General features: G+C 40.6%; 1 protein-coding gene across 1 annotated transcript in view; it reads left to right on the forward strand.

The window, feature by feature from the left end:
* Positions 1-1035: 1035 nt before the first annotated feature.
* Positions 1036-18188, forward strand: part of TGM1 (transglutaminase 1) — a 30141-nt gene continuing 12988 nt past the window's right edge. Inside the window, exons 1-7 of the mRNA XM_068238041.1 lie at positions 1036-1141; positions 11716-12168; positions 12415-12603; positions 13999-14217; positions 14336-14454; positions 15829-15936; positions 17855-18029. Of these exons, the coding sequence (XP_068094142.1) occupies positions 11727-12168; positions 12415-12603; positions 13999-14217; positions 14336-14454; positions 15829-15936; positions 17855-18029 (1252 nt within the window). The 5' untranslated portion in view covers positions 1036-1141; positions 11716-11726. The remainder of the gene's footprint in view (positions 1142-11715; positions 12169-12414; positions 12604-13998; positions 14218-14335; positions 14455-15828; positions 15937-17854; positions 18030-18188) is intronic.

Raw genomic sequence — 18188 nt, forward strand, 5'->3', positions numbered from 1 at the left:
GGCGAATTCGTTGGCTCTTTTGTGCGTTTTTTTACCGCTGAAAAAAACGCACCTCAACAACGCTACAGTGGAAACAGGCCCATCCACTTGCATTACATGTGCGAATCTGCATGCGTTGGACGCATGCAGATTCGCGATAGTGGAAACGAGCCCTAAATTACAAGCCAGGATTGCAGCAGAGAGTGGCAGAAACAGCACAGAGGGGCACTGGAGAAAATAAGGAATAGAATGGTATGCTTTTTAGTGTAAGAATATTAGAGTACAGATTCTCTTTAAGAGTGCCTACATCTGAGGGCCCCATGAAAGTTTTGCTATGGGGCCCCAAGATCTCTAGCTATGCCACTGCCCTCTTGGACATGTTCTCTGATGTTCCTGCATCTCTTGTGTCACACATCGCTTGATGGTACTCCCGTCATTCCCAACATTGCTGCATGCATCAACAAATTTGGGTCACTCAGCTCCAGGATATAGTCTCAGCTGAAACTGGGTGTCACGCTGCCTGATATGTACGAAAACGTAACCATTAGCATATGACTCTTCTACTGGTACTGTGATTTGCATATGGTTACATGCATTTCTTCATGGTGTAGCAGTTTCACTTGTGAGGAGTGTATGACGTGAGGAATGCAAGGAAGACAGCAGAGAAGTTTGTTTTATTCGCTCCAGACATCCTCCAGTCATGTGCAGAGATGTTCATTTGGTATTATTTACATCCCTTCAGGTGATGGATGATTGAAGTGATCAAAATGAACCTTTACTGGTCCTCACAGATTAGTTTTGGAAAATAACCCTCTGTGGTAAACAGGAGTTTAACAGACTATATAGAGATTAAGTAATTTTGCTGTTGCCCAGTTGCAGGGTGAGTGCAGACAAGTGTCAACAAAGCAAAGCCAGAGTGACAAGTCAGAGTGTTTGTGTAGCAATGTCAGGTGCGGTTTTTTGTGGCCCTCCTATGGGTGTGAGGTGATGAGCGTATAAACTGTTTCATGCTCCACATTCCAGACATTCCTGCTGTATGATATGGGAAGGGCTGCCTTATGGGGCGTGGATTCCATAGAACCACCCCGGGATTTATAGCCACCCCCTAAAGCCAAAATCACTCTGAGAGGATCTGTCATTTTACACACAGCAGCTGCAACAGGTTAGTAACATGGTTTTTCTCCTACTGCACTCTTTCATACTGTAATTGTTGATATCCAGTAAGGATGTGAAAGAGGGACATAGTCATTTGACTTTACACTGCCGTATATGATTTTTGGATAGAAAGAAATGAAAACATTGGGGTACATTTTTGCTTTTAATACGCAAGCCTGTGGTGAGGTGATGTCTAAAGGACAGACAGATGTGAAGCGATGCTTGTAACAAGGAGGAATCTGTTTATAGGAGATGTTACAGAAGTGAGGAACTTCTCTGCTTATTACTGAATGTCTCACTCACCTGTTCTTCCTTGCACTGTAACTTTAGTCTGTCAGTGAATGGGGATACACAGTGACAGGTGATATATTTAAAGGCGATTTACTAAAGGAAATGTGTTGGACTGTCTAGGAAAGCCTCGCGTGAAGATTTTCAAAATCTTAACTATTGGAAAAGAAAATGTATGCAAATAGAGGTTTTCTGGAAAGATTAAAATATGGACTATGTGGTTTAATTCATTTAAAACTTTAGTCCCAAAAGTAGATACATTTGCTCCTGGAATAATACACCCTGGTTAATTTACCATGTTTACTTTCCACAGACACATTCTGAGATATTGTAAGCCTGTTTGATTGTAAGTGATTTTATGCCTGGTTGGTGCAATTTCCCATCAGATTGACCATTGAATCAATAACTTTCGTCATGTCGGATCTGATTTTTGATCATTTTTCAATCACTTCTATACAAAATCGATCTGAAAAACGATAGGAAATCGAACCTGTCGGAAATTATCAATTCGACCATGAATCTGACAAGAAATTGCATTGTGTGTCCCAGGCATTACACTGGCTAGCTTCCGACAAGTCCAATTTCCAATAATAATTGATTTGACCCATCTACCTGATGGCAAACTGCATGGTGTGTACCAGGCATTATGTCAATAGCAGCTATGACTGTGTACATATTGTACACACCATATATATTATTGTTCAGTTGATCGTTTATTGTCATTTCAATTGTGTCAATAAAAGAAGTTCAAAGATGCGGAACGCTGCACTTGAATAGATGACTGCAGTGAAGACAGGTTTCCTTCGCTGACTTTCACCACACATCTGCTTTATCAGTTGCATTGTTGGCTTTTGGCACCATATTTTTAGCACCAGTCTTTTTAATGCAGTCAGTTCAGGGCTAGATCTTACAGGCGCTTAGTATCATACAGGACCTCCCAGAGGAACTGAAGAAACTGAGACAAAGTGACCTGCAACAATCAACAACACCAAAATGTGCTGCCTCACAGCCAATCACCTCTTCTTTGTAGTTTGCTTTGCGATATGTGCTACTTGTCAGTGTAATGTTACTGGCAGTCACGGTGTCCTGACTCCTGAGCAGTAAGACAGGTATATAGATTGATAGCACATTTTCCAGTGTCTTCTATTTTCACAGTACTCTTGTTACGCAAACAGAAGTAATTTATAAATATTGTGTATTGTGGTTACCTAGCAAGGGGAGCTGGTTTCCTTTCTGTGAACAGGGACATGTATTGAATCTGGAGCTTACAGAACTACCTTTCCTTACTTAGTACAAACTCTAGAGACAGCTGTTTTTTCTGTGCAGATATGGTCAATGAGGTGCTACCATGTTTCCCTAAAAATAAACCCTACCATGAAAATAAGCCCTAACTGGAATTAGCATGCTTGAAATGTAAGCCCTACCCTAAAAAGAAGCCATAGCGGCAATTAAAGAGGAGAAAGAGGCGGCCAGCAAGTGGGAACACAGCGGTACAATGCTGATCGGGCACCGGTCCAGTCATCCCAGCACACAGCAAGGATACCGTGTGTGCAGGGATGACAGCGCAGGTGCCTGATCAGTACACTGCACAGGAGGAAGAGGCAACCTGCAAGTGGGGACACAGCAGTGCAGTGCTAATTGGGCACCGGTTCTGTCATCCCATCACTCAGAAAGGTTACCAGCTGTTTGCAAGGATGACAGCGCAGGTGCCTGAACAGTATATTGCATAGGAACAAGAGGCGGCCAGCAAGCGGGGACACAGTGGTGCAGGGCCGATCGGGCACCGATTCTGTCATCCCAGCACGCAGCAAGGTTATCAGCTGTGTGCAAGGATGACAGGGCAGGTGCCTGATCAGTACAGTAGCATACCTTCGGACCCAGCAGAGGAAGAGGCGGCACAGTGGGGATGGCAGGAGGACACACAGGAACAGCGCTGCACAAAGGAACAGGAAATGTTCTGCTGAGAGACACTTCACGATAGAAATATAAGGCATCCCCTGAAAATAAGACCTAGAACATCTTTTGGAGCAAAAATCAATATAAGACACTGTCTTATTTTCAGGGGGAAAATGGTAATAACTCTGACTTATATGCAAATTGTTTGTACTTTGGAAATGGGCCAGCCAAAATCAGCAGGTTGTGCACTTGATTGGACCAATTCCCAGCTGCATACAATTGCATTATATTTGTATAACATCTGAATTATTATTGGGATTAAAGGAACTCATAGACCTAAGATGACTGGACAATTTCCTAATTTCTGTTTGTGCCCTTCAAGCTTCAAATTATAATAATTGCTTGGTGTGAACTTCAGTCAGATCAATTATTTATTTCTAGAATCAATTAAAGACCGAAATATCAGTCGTAGCCCTATACAGATCTATGAAGATTTTTTCCATTACCCATTGATCCTAAACAATGAAATTATGAACAATGGAATTATGAATTATGTTTTGATATAAAAAAGAAATGTGAGAGCAAACTAAGCAAAAAGCTGCCTGATGTCTCCATTGGGTTCAATGCTTTAGAACTCAGGCAATACAGTCAGGGGGACACCGATCAGGTAAAGAGAAAAAATTCTAACTTTTCTGTTTATCTCACGCGGACAGAGGAACACTTGCTGAGCTGATCATTACTGTTGGTGCAGACATCAGCAGTTTAAATATCCTGCTGATGGCTGTGTTGAACTTTCATGATTTTCTTCTCTATTATATCTGTCACCAGCTTTGTTGGCTACCTCAATATAGTATGTTCTAATACCTTCATTCACTTTTGAAATAAACATTTTGGTAAAAGACCAATTTAAACTTAATTTTACCTGTGCTGGAGTTCATTCCCAAAGCTTTTTGACTAAAATTTAATTGTTTGGTTGTTTTCTGGTGAAAAGAATCCTGGGGTGAGTGCAGTGTGGAGAATTCTATTCTGAGTACCTTGTAAAAAATGTCACTTGTCTGGTTGTTGTATCGGCATTCTGTTTATTCCCATAGCCACCTTAATTACCATGCCTTTCAAAGTATCGGGGAGGGGGGGGGGGATTGTATTGAAAATGTCTAGCTCAGAGACAAAACCATTTATAGTAAAATGTATTGGCCCATATGCAATTCACTTTTTGTAATGAGTTTTCTCCTAGGAGATAATGTATCATCTTTGTTTTAAAATAATTTTTCAGCACTTTGCGATTGAAACAGTACCAAAAAGTAGTTAAACAAGTACTATCAAAATTATTTCAAGTATTTTCTTGCTTGCTGGTGGTTTAAAAGGAATTTTATTGACAAGGTGTGACAAATATCACATAGAGAAAAAGTTGAAAAAGATGAAAAAGTTAATTGCATATAGGCCACTGAGTCTCTAGAAGAGAAAAAAAGGTTGTAAATGGACTTGGTAGTTGCCTTGTTTGTCATGGACAGTCTAATAGAATCGAGAATCTTCTGAAACTGACTCAGAAATGCCATACAGAACATACTAAAACCCACATAATGTACTCAGTAGTGTATACCAGTATTGTAATGAACAAATGAATATCCATGCATTCGCAAACAGACCCAATACATATGCAAAGGTTACATATCCCATGATGTACTGCCCCTGCTGCCCAAAGGGCTAGTAGAATGGTGAAGGAAGGTTGCAAATAGGGCATACAGTAAACAAGAGAGTTGTTGTATTTGGAGGACACATAAAAAATGAGTTATTGCTGCATGTGGGGAACCTGCTGCACAACAAATCTAGCAAATGTATTATAATCTACTGCTATCTCAATCATTATTTGGTTAAAATATTATTGAACATTTTTTTTGAGGACAGGCCATTCTTATCCAGAACTAGCTGGGCTGGTAAGTGCAGGAGGGTGGCGGGGGAGGGGAGGGGAATTGCGGTACTTAAACAACGTGTTCTGCTGCTTTATACTGTATCAAGCAGTACAACGTTAGTGGTGACAAGGGTCAGTTTTGACTTTCCATTGGATGTCTGCTGACATATTAAAATATCAAGTGGTGTATGGTAGTACTCAGTTAAACAACTGTTATTTATTAATTTCCATCATTTACCCCATCCAAGAAATAATGAGTGATTTATAGTGGGCATTACACAGGTTATGTGAATTGGTGAAATGCTGTTGAACACATACTTGGTGTGTGTTTATACAGAACACAGTGTTTTAGCATGTAAAACCACTTCCTACCACAGAACATTGCAACTTCAATATTTCAGTTATAAAGGAGACATATTTCAGCTGCTGGATGTGATAAATTGCCCCAGTATTGAACCACTGAAAGCATTTGATAAAGGTCCATTGACCGAAATGTCATGCTGTATTTCAAGCTCTGGTATGTAATACAATAAAGGAGCACAGCTACACTGAAATCCATATGGAGTCGCGTGTCTACTTTATTTGCTTGAAACAGGGCAGCTCATTCCAGAAGTATCACCAACAATCTTACTGCTCACCCTCTTGTTCAGTTTTTTTAAGTTACACCTCAATTTATTGAGAATCAAATGCACTTTGTTTGCACTCAGTGTTGGGATACATGGAATTTATTTCATTGCTGTGCAAAGTGCAAACAGAGCATACATACTACTGGGATTTCTGTGTTTAAAGCAGTAGGATCAGCCATACTATGCCAGGGAAAAAAACACATATATAAGTAGATAAATACTTGATCTACTTACATAACACATGTATTATACTGTCCATGTTTTGATTTCAGTGAATGTTATATAGTAAATGACGAGAATTCTGTTCCTGGTGGGGGCCATGTCCTTTGCCCACAGTTAAGGCTAACTCGTGATGTCATTTCTGCCCTTTACTTTTTTTCTTGTCTCCTCCAATCGCTGAGTCGCCTCAGCCTTGCTTGTAAACACAAGTGAGTAGGGGATTAGGTTTCAGATAAGCAGCTGGCAGGGAAACAAAGGGAAGAGGAGGAATAGATTATAGATAAAAGAACCCCCAGCATGCAATTCTTTGGCACAACTACTAAAGGGACAGTGCTCCTTAAGTATGTGATAACTCCAAATTATAACAGCAGAAAAAGATTTGAAAGTTTTGAATGCAGGATTAGCATCTTTATCCCTTAATACACTCAGACCAGTTGCTGTTGAAATTTGATTTTTATGGTGACGATACCGCTTTAAGGAATATACTAGATATCATGCAAATGTCCCTCTTTTGGATGAAAACGTAAGACTGGAGGTATGGTGTAGATATGACTGGAGGTATGGTGTAGATGTGATGGGAAGTATAGTGTAAATGTGATGGGAAGTATGGTGTAGGAATTACTGGAGTTATGGTGTAGATATGACTGGAGGTATGGTGTAGATGTGATGGGAAGTATGGTGTAGATGTGATGGGAAGTATGGTGTAGGAATTACTGGAGGTATGGTGTATATATGACTGGAGGTATGGTGTAGATATTACTGGAGGCATGGTGTAGATGTGATGGAAAGTATGGTGTAAATGTAATGGAAAGTATGGTGTAGGAATTACTGGAGGTATGGTGTAGATATGACTGGAGGTATGGTGTAGATATGACTGGAGGTATGGTGTAGATTTGAAGGGAAGTATGGTGTAGATGTGATGGGAATTATGGTGTAGGAATTACTGGACGTATGGTGTAAAAAATTACTGGAGGTATGGTGTAGATATGACTGGAGGTATGGTGTAGATGTGATGGGAAGTATGGTGTAGATGTGATGGGAAGTATGGTGTAGGAATTACTGGAGGTATGGTGTATATATGACTGGAGGTATGGTGTATATATGACTGGAGGTATGGTGAAGATATTACTGGAGGCATGGTGTAGATGTGATGGGAAGTATGGTGTAGATGTGATGGGAAGTATGGTGTAGGAATTACTGGAGGTATGGTGTAGATATGACTGGAGGTATGGTGTAGATATAACTGGAGGTATGGTGTAGATGTGATGTGAAGTATGGTGTAGGAATTACTGGAGGTATGGTGAAGGAATTACTGGAGGTATGGTTAGATATGACTGGAGTTATGGTGTAGATAAAGGAAGTATTGTGGAGGAATTACTGGAGGTATGGTGTAGACATGATGGGAAGTATAGTGTAGGTATGACTAAGAGTGTGGTAAAGGTATGACTGGAGGTATGGTGTAGATATAACTGAAAGTATGGTGGAGGTGTGACTGCAGGTGTAGTGTAGGTATGACTGAAGGCATGTTAAACGTATAGCTGGAGGTATGGTGGAAGTGCGACTGGAGATTTGGGCCTCGATACATCATTGTCTTTGCGATAACTTTTTCCAGTTCGTTAAATTACCGAATTCAAAGTTTATCGATTTCTAGTTGTATTTATCAAGGTTTTTCCGCATTCGGTGTGACTTCGATTAAAATATCGATACGAATGCGGTAACCATTCGGTAACGTGTCGATATTTCCATTTTACAGCTGTAATTTAACACAAGGCCATAAGATTCCCATGGAATTGTGGGTAAAAAGGCAGTCCTTTGAACAGCACATAGCAACATTCCGAATAAGGCTTAACACCTGGACCAGGATTCTGGAAGTGGCTTGGAACAATCCCACAATTTCGCTATGGCTTGATAGGAGCCTTTTCTGAAAAAATGTAGTGCAGCTAGCAATTTAGCTAACCCTGGCACTGCCTGTGTTCTCTTGCAAGATGATTCAAAAGAAATTCAGATGTCCTGGTACAGCAAATAAATCCATTCTCTTGCAAATTGATATAGTTCTAGACCTTATTCTTGCCCTTCTGCGCTTTTGAATCACTCTCAGCTGATACATAACCACTTCAAATGGCTCCATCTTCTCTGTCAGCAATGATCTGACAGGAATAACGACAGAGCAGTGAAGGAGATAACTAATCCAAAATTTAACGCTAAACCACGCCCACTTTCATTTTCATGACTTGCACTTTCTTCTGTTTTATGGCATCATTACCGAATGATTACCGAATGCTCGCTAACAGCTGTAGCTAACTTTGATGAATCCTGAAATCAACTTATCGAGTTTGGTATTTTAACGAGCGGTCGGTAATTGATTGGATAAGTCTTGATGAATCGAGGCCTTGGTGTAGGTTTGACTGGATGCATGGTAAACATATGACAGGAGGTATGGTGTAGATATGACTGGAGGTGTGGTAAATGTGTGTCATGATGATTCAATTGCAATGGTTCAATGGAACTTTGAATTCAATAAAAAGATTGCATCTACTTATAACTAAACTAAAAATGTATGAGCATTGCAACTGTTTTATTGCAATTGTTTTTTGTTTTTTTTATCAAATGAGATCTTTTATTAAGTATGAGAGGAAAAAAAATAGCCATAATAGTATTAAATAAATCATGTTAAAACTGTAACATGTAAAATTATTGAATTAGGTTATTTTGCAATTGTTTTAAAATCAATAGTTTAGCGGTATTACATTCAAACCTATACATGCACAGCAATCAATAGCGATTTTTTGATGTGGCAAATTATAAGACTTATTCAATAAAATACTGCTTGGAGATTAGTGCAAACTTTTATACGCAGCAGCCAGTCAGAATCCATGTTGTACAGCTCGGACTGCAGTTGGGCTGGGCACCCACTTGCGATTGCAAAATGACTCTCAAAATGCTCAGAGTAATTTTGCAACTTTAAACTAAGCGATTCCAGAGCGATTTAGAGTAAAGCGCTTTTGGGCTCACACTGTCCTCTATTAATTCACTCCGATAATCATGCACAACTCGCAATTACGATTTTGGCAAATCGCAATCGCTCCTGTGGTCTCAGCTCCATCCACTTGCATTAGCCTAGTGCTTTTGGAACCGCTGGTGATCGTCCAGCTAAAAGCGCTCAAGTGGGCCATAGTCCTAAAGTGGACTCTGTTTAGATGCTGTTCTATGCTGCCTTCTGCACTTAAAGAGGCTTTCCAAGCAATGCTATTATTATACTGTATAAATGATATTGAACATTCTAGAGCATCATTATCTCCACCATAACCATCACAGAAATGTAATATCTTCCATATTACTTATGCATAGCCTGTCAGTCAAATGAGACTGTCCTCTCTGACTACAATTTCGCCTGCTGGAGGAATTCACAGGAATAGTCAGCCACACCCCAACTGTCTTGTTCTGGGGAAGTGTGTGAAGTGCTTTCTCTGTGTGCTGAACAGGGAGGAAAGATCATGTGACCATCATTTTCTACTTGTTATTAAGGTAGTTAATAGCATTGTTCATGTGTAGCAGACCTCATGGAGACACGTGGTCGATTCCATTAGGTGATACATTTGAAAGTCTCTGATTTGCTTTTGTCATCATGTGTTAAAGCAGCAAGTGAACTGCAAATTGCAGCCTTACAAGTCTATCACCTGATCAAACAAATCACGTGTTTCAGTAAACATGAGCAACTCTCTTTTATAAGGTAATGTGGATACAGCAAATCTGCTATCAGTGGGCTATGCAGTAATTCCTTTACTTTTGATCTTTGAATGCTGATGTGAGAGGGATATGGATATATTTCCTTTTAAGCAATACCAGTTGCCTAGCTATCCTGCTGATCCTCTGCCTCTAAAGCATAGACTCTGAACAAGCATGCAGCAGATCAGATGTTTCTGACATTATTGTCAGATCTGACAAGATTAGCTGCATGCTTGTTGTTCGTGGTGTGATTCAGACACTACTGCAGCCAAACAGATCAGCAGACCTGGCAGGCACCTGGTATTCTTTATAAGGAAATAGGTATGTCAGTCTCCATATAGTTCTTGCTTCAGGTTTCCTTTAAAAGCTGCATTCAAATCAACATTGAAATCACAAAACTGCAGAATCTGATCCTCATATAGGATATGTGTTCCAGTCACAAAAGAAAGCTGTACATAATTTTAAAAGCAAAAATGGCACCAAAAAGGTGACCACAGCGCTCTTCTTCTAGTTTGGTGTAAAATAACTGGACAAGGTCCCGCATCCTGCCAGTTCGAGACACACACCCTTCTACATGGCATAGATGGCTGATCATCACAGAATGACTGCAATTTCCCTAGCTGAAAAAGAATTTACAGCCACTTTTATGATTGGTGCTATCACGACTATGCATGCTGGCTGCAATTCAGCTTCAACACTGTAATCCTTGTGGGGGTTTATTGCTGTATGAGTACACCCACAAACAGGTCTTTATTGTACAGCTCAGCACTGCGGCCATGAGATCAACAGGTCATATTATATTTCATTTTGTGCTTTACTTTATAAATGTATTTTGTTATTTTTGTATAACTGCACACGGGGCTCAGCTTGATTTTGCTAAATATATTGGGAGACAGGGAGTGTCAGCATATGGTATGAAGATTGAAGAACCCTCACATAGAATGCAGATGAGAAAGTGAAGCTAACAGTGCAGCATTCTGTGTTCAGGGGAACTCTGTGCTGAGTGCGTAATAAGAGATTTGAAAGTAGAGGATAAGGAGATTGCAGAGAAAGGGGTTGGGTTCGTTTTTGGCAAACTTCCTTTTTTTTATTTCATTTCTTGGTTTCTGAACTAAGAGGACCAGCACAGGATACCAGACGTCATCAAATGATGGGTGGGTGTTTTTCTTAGAAATAGAATGTTAAAAGTTCACGATAACAAAGGAGGGAAGTGTGGGGCTCATAGCATCTGACTACTATTTAAGACTTCTACGAGAAAACGACTTAAGAAGAAGTACTGCTGCTGCTGTGAAAGAGAACTTCTGGTACTTGTGACTGCGTCCTAATCACGTGAGACTGCTTGCTAACAGATGACTAGACAAACAACACTTCAGTTTCTTTTACCCTTTTCTGTGGCTTAGATGGTATGCTGTGACAAGATATCATGTCGGAAGATGAAAACTCTCCTACTTGACGTTCACTGGCACTGAACTCTTTTTTTATTGCACATAACTGCACTGAATTTTTTATTTACATTGAGTAGAACCTTTCTGCCTTCTACTGATTTTGATTGCATTTTTATGAACACAGGAATGCTTTGTGTTAAGGCAGTTAAGATGTGACGGCTTTATAAGAGACAGCTCAAGTAACCTGGCTACTCATTAACCAAGATACGACAGGTTTAGGTAGGGTGTACCTGATGAACTGAACAAACAACAGCAGAGGAACTGGAAGTGGTACCACAGGCAGGGTTGAGCAATACGACAGTGAAACTACACAAAATGATGTGCAATATTGTGGCAGCACAAATATATTATGTAGACACAGCCCTGAGAGCTTGAAATAGGCAGTCTGAACAAGCAGCGTTGCATATCTTGATTTTTACTCAATCAACTGCTGTTTCTTGCTATTTATGCTCATTGTCTTTTCTCTATGCAGACTCCTAAACTATGTCGCGGGGAGTAGAAAGAAAGAAACCGTGGTGGTATAGTTGTTGCTCATGCTGTTCCAGAGGAGACGAAGAGGATTGTGGACCAGGAGGGAGACCTATCAGAAATCCAGGGGGGAGACCTATCGGAAATCAAGGAGGGAGACCTAGCGGAAATCCAGGAGGTGCAGGAGGAAATTCATGCTGGCCTGGAGGAGACGACAGGCCAGGATCTGAGGATGGTTATGATGACAGGTCAAGCACTGGAGATCTTGAAGATAGGCCAAGATCTGGGCCAAGATCTGGAAATGATAGTCCAGTATCTGGAGATGATGGGCCAAGATCTGGAGATGATGGGCCAAGATCTGGAGATGATAGGCCAAGATCTGGAGATGATGATCATAAACCAGTTCGTGATGGTGAAAGACCAGGGATCAATATAGATGACTTGCCTGTATCATCAGGTGGGGAATCCATGCTCAGCTACTGAACTTTTCTTCTCAGTCTTCTTCAAATCTAAACTTTAGAGACTCTCTACAGTCCCCTGTTACATGATACCAAATCATTATCAGCTAATGCTGCACTATGTTCCAGGATCTACTCAGCTTCTGGGTTATTTCCTTTAACTGTACTCCATAGCTAACTTAATATTCCTTTTGCCAGTCCGTCTACACCTAATCTGAAGATGTATATTGTTTTTTAATTTCCAGGAGGACCTTTGCTGATTAAGAGTGTGGATCTTCTCAAATCTAGAAGTAGTGAAAATCGTCGATCTCATCACACTGATGAGTATGAATATGATGAACTAATTGTCAGAAGGGGACAGCCTTTCCAGATCTGTATCAAATTCCAAAGAGCATTTTGCAAAGATGATAAAATCTGTGTTGTGCTACAGCTAGGTAAGTGAGAGGACTGTCAAAAATTTTACTAATAATTTGTGTCAGAATAAAAAAGATTTAATCTGCCATTTGCTTAATTTGAGTTTAAAGCCATTGAAATCTATTGTCTTTCATGTTCTTATCGCAGTAGCACAATAAGTCCAACAACTACTTAAACTTTCATCTATGGTTTTAGAAAACCGTTATAGCGGTTATGGCTATTGTCCATAGCAGCAGAAACAGGTTTCATTACTTCCTGTTGTGAAAATAAAACAAGATATGATGGCCATAGGAAGTAGTTCTACTATTTCAAATTTTTAAAGGGTAGACCTGTGTAGATAACACACATTAATTTCAGCAGAAGTTACACAAATTACGTAATAAGTGTTATGCTATTTCCATAACAATTATACACACGACGTGTGTGTTGCTTGTTTGATGTGAGTTACACTATTTGCGTAACGCATGTTACACACGCAACGCACACATTGTATATATAAGCGTGTTTCGCACATTGCATAACCCTCAAAGACATCTAATAACAAGTATAAAGTTCAAAAGTTTAAGACCTGTCTGTATGGGAGGGGAATAAACATGGAAACTCTAAGTTTAAAGTTTTCATTGTCAGTAGTACATGAGGACAGTTTTTTTTTTGTTACATTTAAAACCAAAATAAGACTATTGGAGACTATTTAGGATTAGGACAATAGATACAATCTCATACTCAAATAAGTTTTCATAGTAAAATAAAACATAGTTTTCTTTTGGAAAAATATGTTTACATTCATTTCTAATCACCTTTTTTAGTATTGCTTTTCTAATGCCCTGGTGCTTCTATACAAAGGGATTTTTTAATTGCTTGCATTCAGTTTGAAACATCCAGGGTATATCTATGAACGGACTACTGAACTGAAACTGATGCAAACTAGTGGCAAAGTGATGTAACTGACTGTTCAGTAAGGTCAAACTGAACCTGATGGTAAATATCCATCATTATTGGGTTTTGCATGCACATTGTGTACAGACCATATGAGCATTTTATATATGCTGAAATTAACATAAAGAGCTCTACCACTGGAAATATTGGAATGGAATTTTCCTGCAGTGTGATTACAGGTTTTACTTGGAAATGCCAAACAAAGCAGAACGTGCGAATATGAAGCATGAAGGTCAGTGCCATCAGTCAGGTGTTACATCTTGGCACCAACAACTTGGTTAGCACTAGGGTAGGCTTATATATGCTCATTGCATTATATGGCCACTGTAACTGGGCAGAGAAAACAATTTGTTACCTAAGCACAATAAGATTTCTTTTTTTTCTTAGATTAACTACTCTGATCATCAATGCATGACATTTGAAGCCAGCTTATTATGGTATGAATGTTTATTAAGTGGTTATCATCTTGTCCCCTGCAGGAAACTCCCAGGCATTCAACCTTCCCTTAGTAAAGGAGTTTGATGAGGGTAAATGGGGATGTCAAGTCGCAGAAGTCTCTGGCCAGAGTGCCACGTTTTGGGTAAATACTTCTGCTCAGGCTCCAATTGGGAGATACCAGCTCAGTGTTAAAAGCAGTGGAGGAATGTGTAGTGACCCCAGCTTAAAGGTCTACGTCCTGTTCAATGCCTGGTGTCGCTGTGAGTATGCAAACATTTATTACCACTCTGTTTTCATCCATGAGCTTTCTTCAGCTCACTGTGCTAGTCCACTGCCCACCAGTTCTGTCACTGAAATATAAAATGCTCTCTATTCTAGTGGATTCTGTATTCATGGATAATGAGGCATGGAGACAGGAATATGTCCTTAATGAGATTGGAAGGGTTTACTATGGTACCGAGCACCAAATTGGCGAGCGCAGTTGGAACTATGGACAGGTATGATTCTTTAAATGTTTCAAAAGTTAACTTTTATGTATTGTAAAAACCTAAGAGTGCACTGCTCAAAAACTGTGCAGGACTTGGTCGATATATCACCAAAACTCAAAGCAATGAAAAGAACAACAATATTTAGTCTTCACAAGTTATGTCATATTTATTATTAAATACACTGAAATTACAATAAATTGAAAATCCAATCAAAGACACAGTGTACATTATGTGGAATCTCTTGGCTGGATTTTGGATTTACTGTAATTTTTGTATATGTAATAACTTGAATTGTGTATACTATAAATGTGGTCTCTTTCTTAGCATTAAGAGTTCATCTGTAAACTGAGAGAAGTTGTCAATATAGATGTGATGTTTTGTTAAATGTAAATGGATATGCTTTTTGTATATGCTTTTTTACTTTATGTGTAATGTTTTTATATGTCTTGCATGCATTGTTCCACTCTGGAGCGGACTTCTGTTGTATCAAATGTCTGATCCCGGAGCTAGCTTTCTCTACCTCCCACCTAGATATGTTAATTATGAGTGTCTTACATGATTAGGCTATGACTAAAGCTCCATACACACTCTACGAGCCATATCCTATTGCTGAACTCGCCAGTGCTTAGCGAGTTCTTAACTTAGGGGATGGGGGCATCGCCTAATCTTATTAAACTTTAGACCCCTCCCAGGCGGAAAAGAACTCGCGTGGGCAATATAGTCGCCCAGCGAGTGCTTAACACGGTATCCACTTACCCTTTTCATGTCTCTGGGAAGCGATGCTTCCCGGCAGACATGAGAGTTAGCTTAGACCTGCAAAAAGCAGGTCTAAACCAGTTAACGCTCGTCGTCACCACAGCATCTGGGGGTCTCCTTTAATAAGGAGACCCCCAGAGCTCCCCATCGGGTCGCCGCACACATTAGAAGCCCCCCACGTAGCTCTGCCGGGCTCCCCTGTAAACATACATACCGCCGCTAATCACCCAACGCCTCTTGCTGCAGATTCCATTGCGTAATTACAGTGTATCTAACACTGTAATTACTGTCCACATAGGAGCCCGGGCAAAGCATCTTTGAATCTGCAGCTGGGGCTCCCCATTGGTCCGCTGTCTGAACCAATAAAATGGCTCAGACAGTGGACCAATGGGAAGCCCCGGCTGCAGATTTTTATTCTCAGAAATCCATTGATGGCTCATGAAGCCAAAATTCAACTGCTAACAGCTTCTACAAACTTGTCCCTGGAATAGAACCAGTACATCAATGCATACTTGTATTTTTTTTTTTTTTTTTTTATAAAAACAACAGGAAAATACATTTTTAACTGTGTTCATTTTGTCGGTCAAACATCACTAATCACACAGATATTCTCTCTTTAACCCATAGTTTGACAGAGGGGTTCTGGATTCTGTAATGTTTATACTGGATCGTGGAGGTCTTGCACCAGCTTCAAGAGGTGATCCCATAAATGTCTCTCGAGTTATATCAGCCATGGTAAGTCTGACTTATAAATGTAAGGTTATGAATGAAGGTGGAAAACATCATCATTTACCATTACTTTCTAAACTCCAATGACTCACTAGCTATAATAGTTTGGCACATAACTTGAACACATTGCGCTTGTGATTACTAAGGGTGGTGGACATTGAAATTAATAGGTGTTCACTTTAAATCTTCAGCCATATGCACACTCCCCTGCACCTAACGGGATGTTTATAGTGAATGCAACTTAATTTCTGTACGTTTCTGAATGGGTTGTCACAATTATGTGACCATGTCTCCCTTGTGTTTCCTGTGCTGGCTAAAACAGGAAGCAGAAGGAAGACATATTGTGGTAAGCCAAACAAATTAATACATTGAACTATTAATTCTCTGCCGGAGAAATTGTTGTAAGAGATTGATTTATGTGTAGTCCTAAACAGAGGAGTGCAAAGTACTTAGGAAGCCTTTAGCCAACCGTTTCTTCACACAGAATTATCAAACCGGTTCTGTAGGATTTTGAGATAAGAAAATTGCTAAATACACCATGGCCGACCTTGTGTGCTGTTAAAATTTGCATTGATATCGATCATTGTTTAACTTCTTGCCGACCGCGTCACGCCAGTAGGCGTGGCCGCGGCGGCAGCCCCAGGACCGCCTAACGCCAATTGGCGTAAAGTCCTGGGGCTCTGTTTTGCAGGAGATCGCGCGCAGGCTGCGCGCGCATCTCCTGCTTGGGGGGCGGAGCTCCGCCCCGCCTTCAGTCTCCGAGCGGCTATTGCCGCTCGGGAGACCGGTAGACGGCGTGATCGCCGTCTATTTACTTTGTGCAGCGCTGCGATCAGCAGCAGCGCTGCACTGGGGACAGCCGTGTGACACGGCTGTCCCCATGGGGGACAAGAGAGCGATCGGCTCTCATAGGCAGAAGCCTATGACAGCCGATCGCCATATTTGGCCGGCTGTGGGGAGGGAGGGAGGGAGGGAGGGAAGGGAGTTAAAGAAACAGGGTTTTTTTTTAAAAAAAACAAACAATAATATTTATTAAAAAAAAAATAAACATGGGGGGAGCGATCAGACCCCACCAACAGAGAGCTCTGTTGGTGGGGAGAAAAGGGGGGGGGAATCACTTGTGTGCTGAGTTATGCGGCCCTGCAGCTTGGCCTTAAAGCTGCAGTGGCCATTTTAGCTAAAAAATGCCTGGTCACTAGGGGGGTTTAGCCCTGCAGTCCTCAAGAGGTTAAGGGCCACACAGATTTTAGCTGACCAGTTGCGTAAAAGAAACCCTAAAGTAAATCTGAGGAATATGAATTGGGCATATGATGACAAAATACATCATCAGAGGCTACCTTCAGTGAAAACTGCATGATAAAAGGATGTTTATGTCTCAACAAAACTCTACCCAAGAGAAGTAAAACTTACTATGAGGATCACGAAGACCTGTTTATTGGTCCATTAATTTTAGGGATGGCCTCATTGACAAACAGGGAAGCTCATCTCACTTAGTTTCATTTACATAAGAAATGCTGCAGGTCTTTGGTTTCAGAGATTATCTTCGTATGCTCAGTCAATACTGTACAAATGTGCTTCAGGGTAACTTTCACTGCCTGGTCCACTTGTATATCACAGGCTTGAGCAACACTTATGTGTCTGATTGCAGATCACTACTATTTTTTCCATGCAGCAAAAAAGTTCATTACATCCTACCCCCTCTTTCCTCCATAGAAATAAACAGGCAGAAGCAGCTGAGTTCAGCAATGCTGGTGGAAATGTACATCAGTCATCAGATAAACAGATGGTAGCTGAATGTACTTTGTACATCTGACTACCATCCAGAGTCTAGATTTAGCTTCAGGTTACTATGTTTTTGTACCTTCTCTTCTGAAATAAATACTTGGCACTCTCTTCAACAGTTCTTTCTCCATTCTTTCATCAGGTGAATTCTATGGATGATAACGGAGTCGTAGCCGGTTCCTGGTCCGGTGATTATGCTGATGGAGTGAATCCCGTGTCCTGGGTCGGCAGTGTGGACATCCTGCTCCGATACCACCAGACTGGAAACTCTGTGAAATATGGACAGTGCTGGGTATTTGCAGCTGTCACAACCACAGGTAAGGAAGTGGAACTGGATCCTGAAAATATAATGTTATTGGCAATGAGCTGTTAGAGAGGTGCTAGGGAAAGGGATATCATGGATAATAGTGTTGGAGTTTCAGATTCGGCATATTGAATTTGGAACACCTAAATACTCCTAAAACCCCACACTTCAG

Source organism: Hyperolius riggenbachi, chromosome 1 (genome assembly GCF_040937935.1).
Source record: "Hyperolius riggenbachi isolate aHypRig1 chromosome 1, aHypRig1.pri, whole genome shotgun sequence".
Classification (NCBI taxonomy): domain Eukaryota; kingdom Metazoa; phylum Chordata; class Amphibia; order Anura; family Hyperoliidae; genus Hyperolius; species Hyperolius riggenbachi.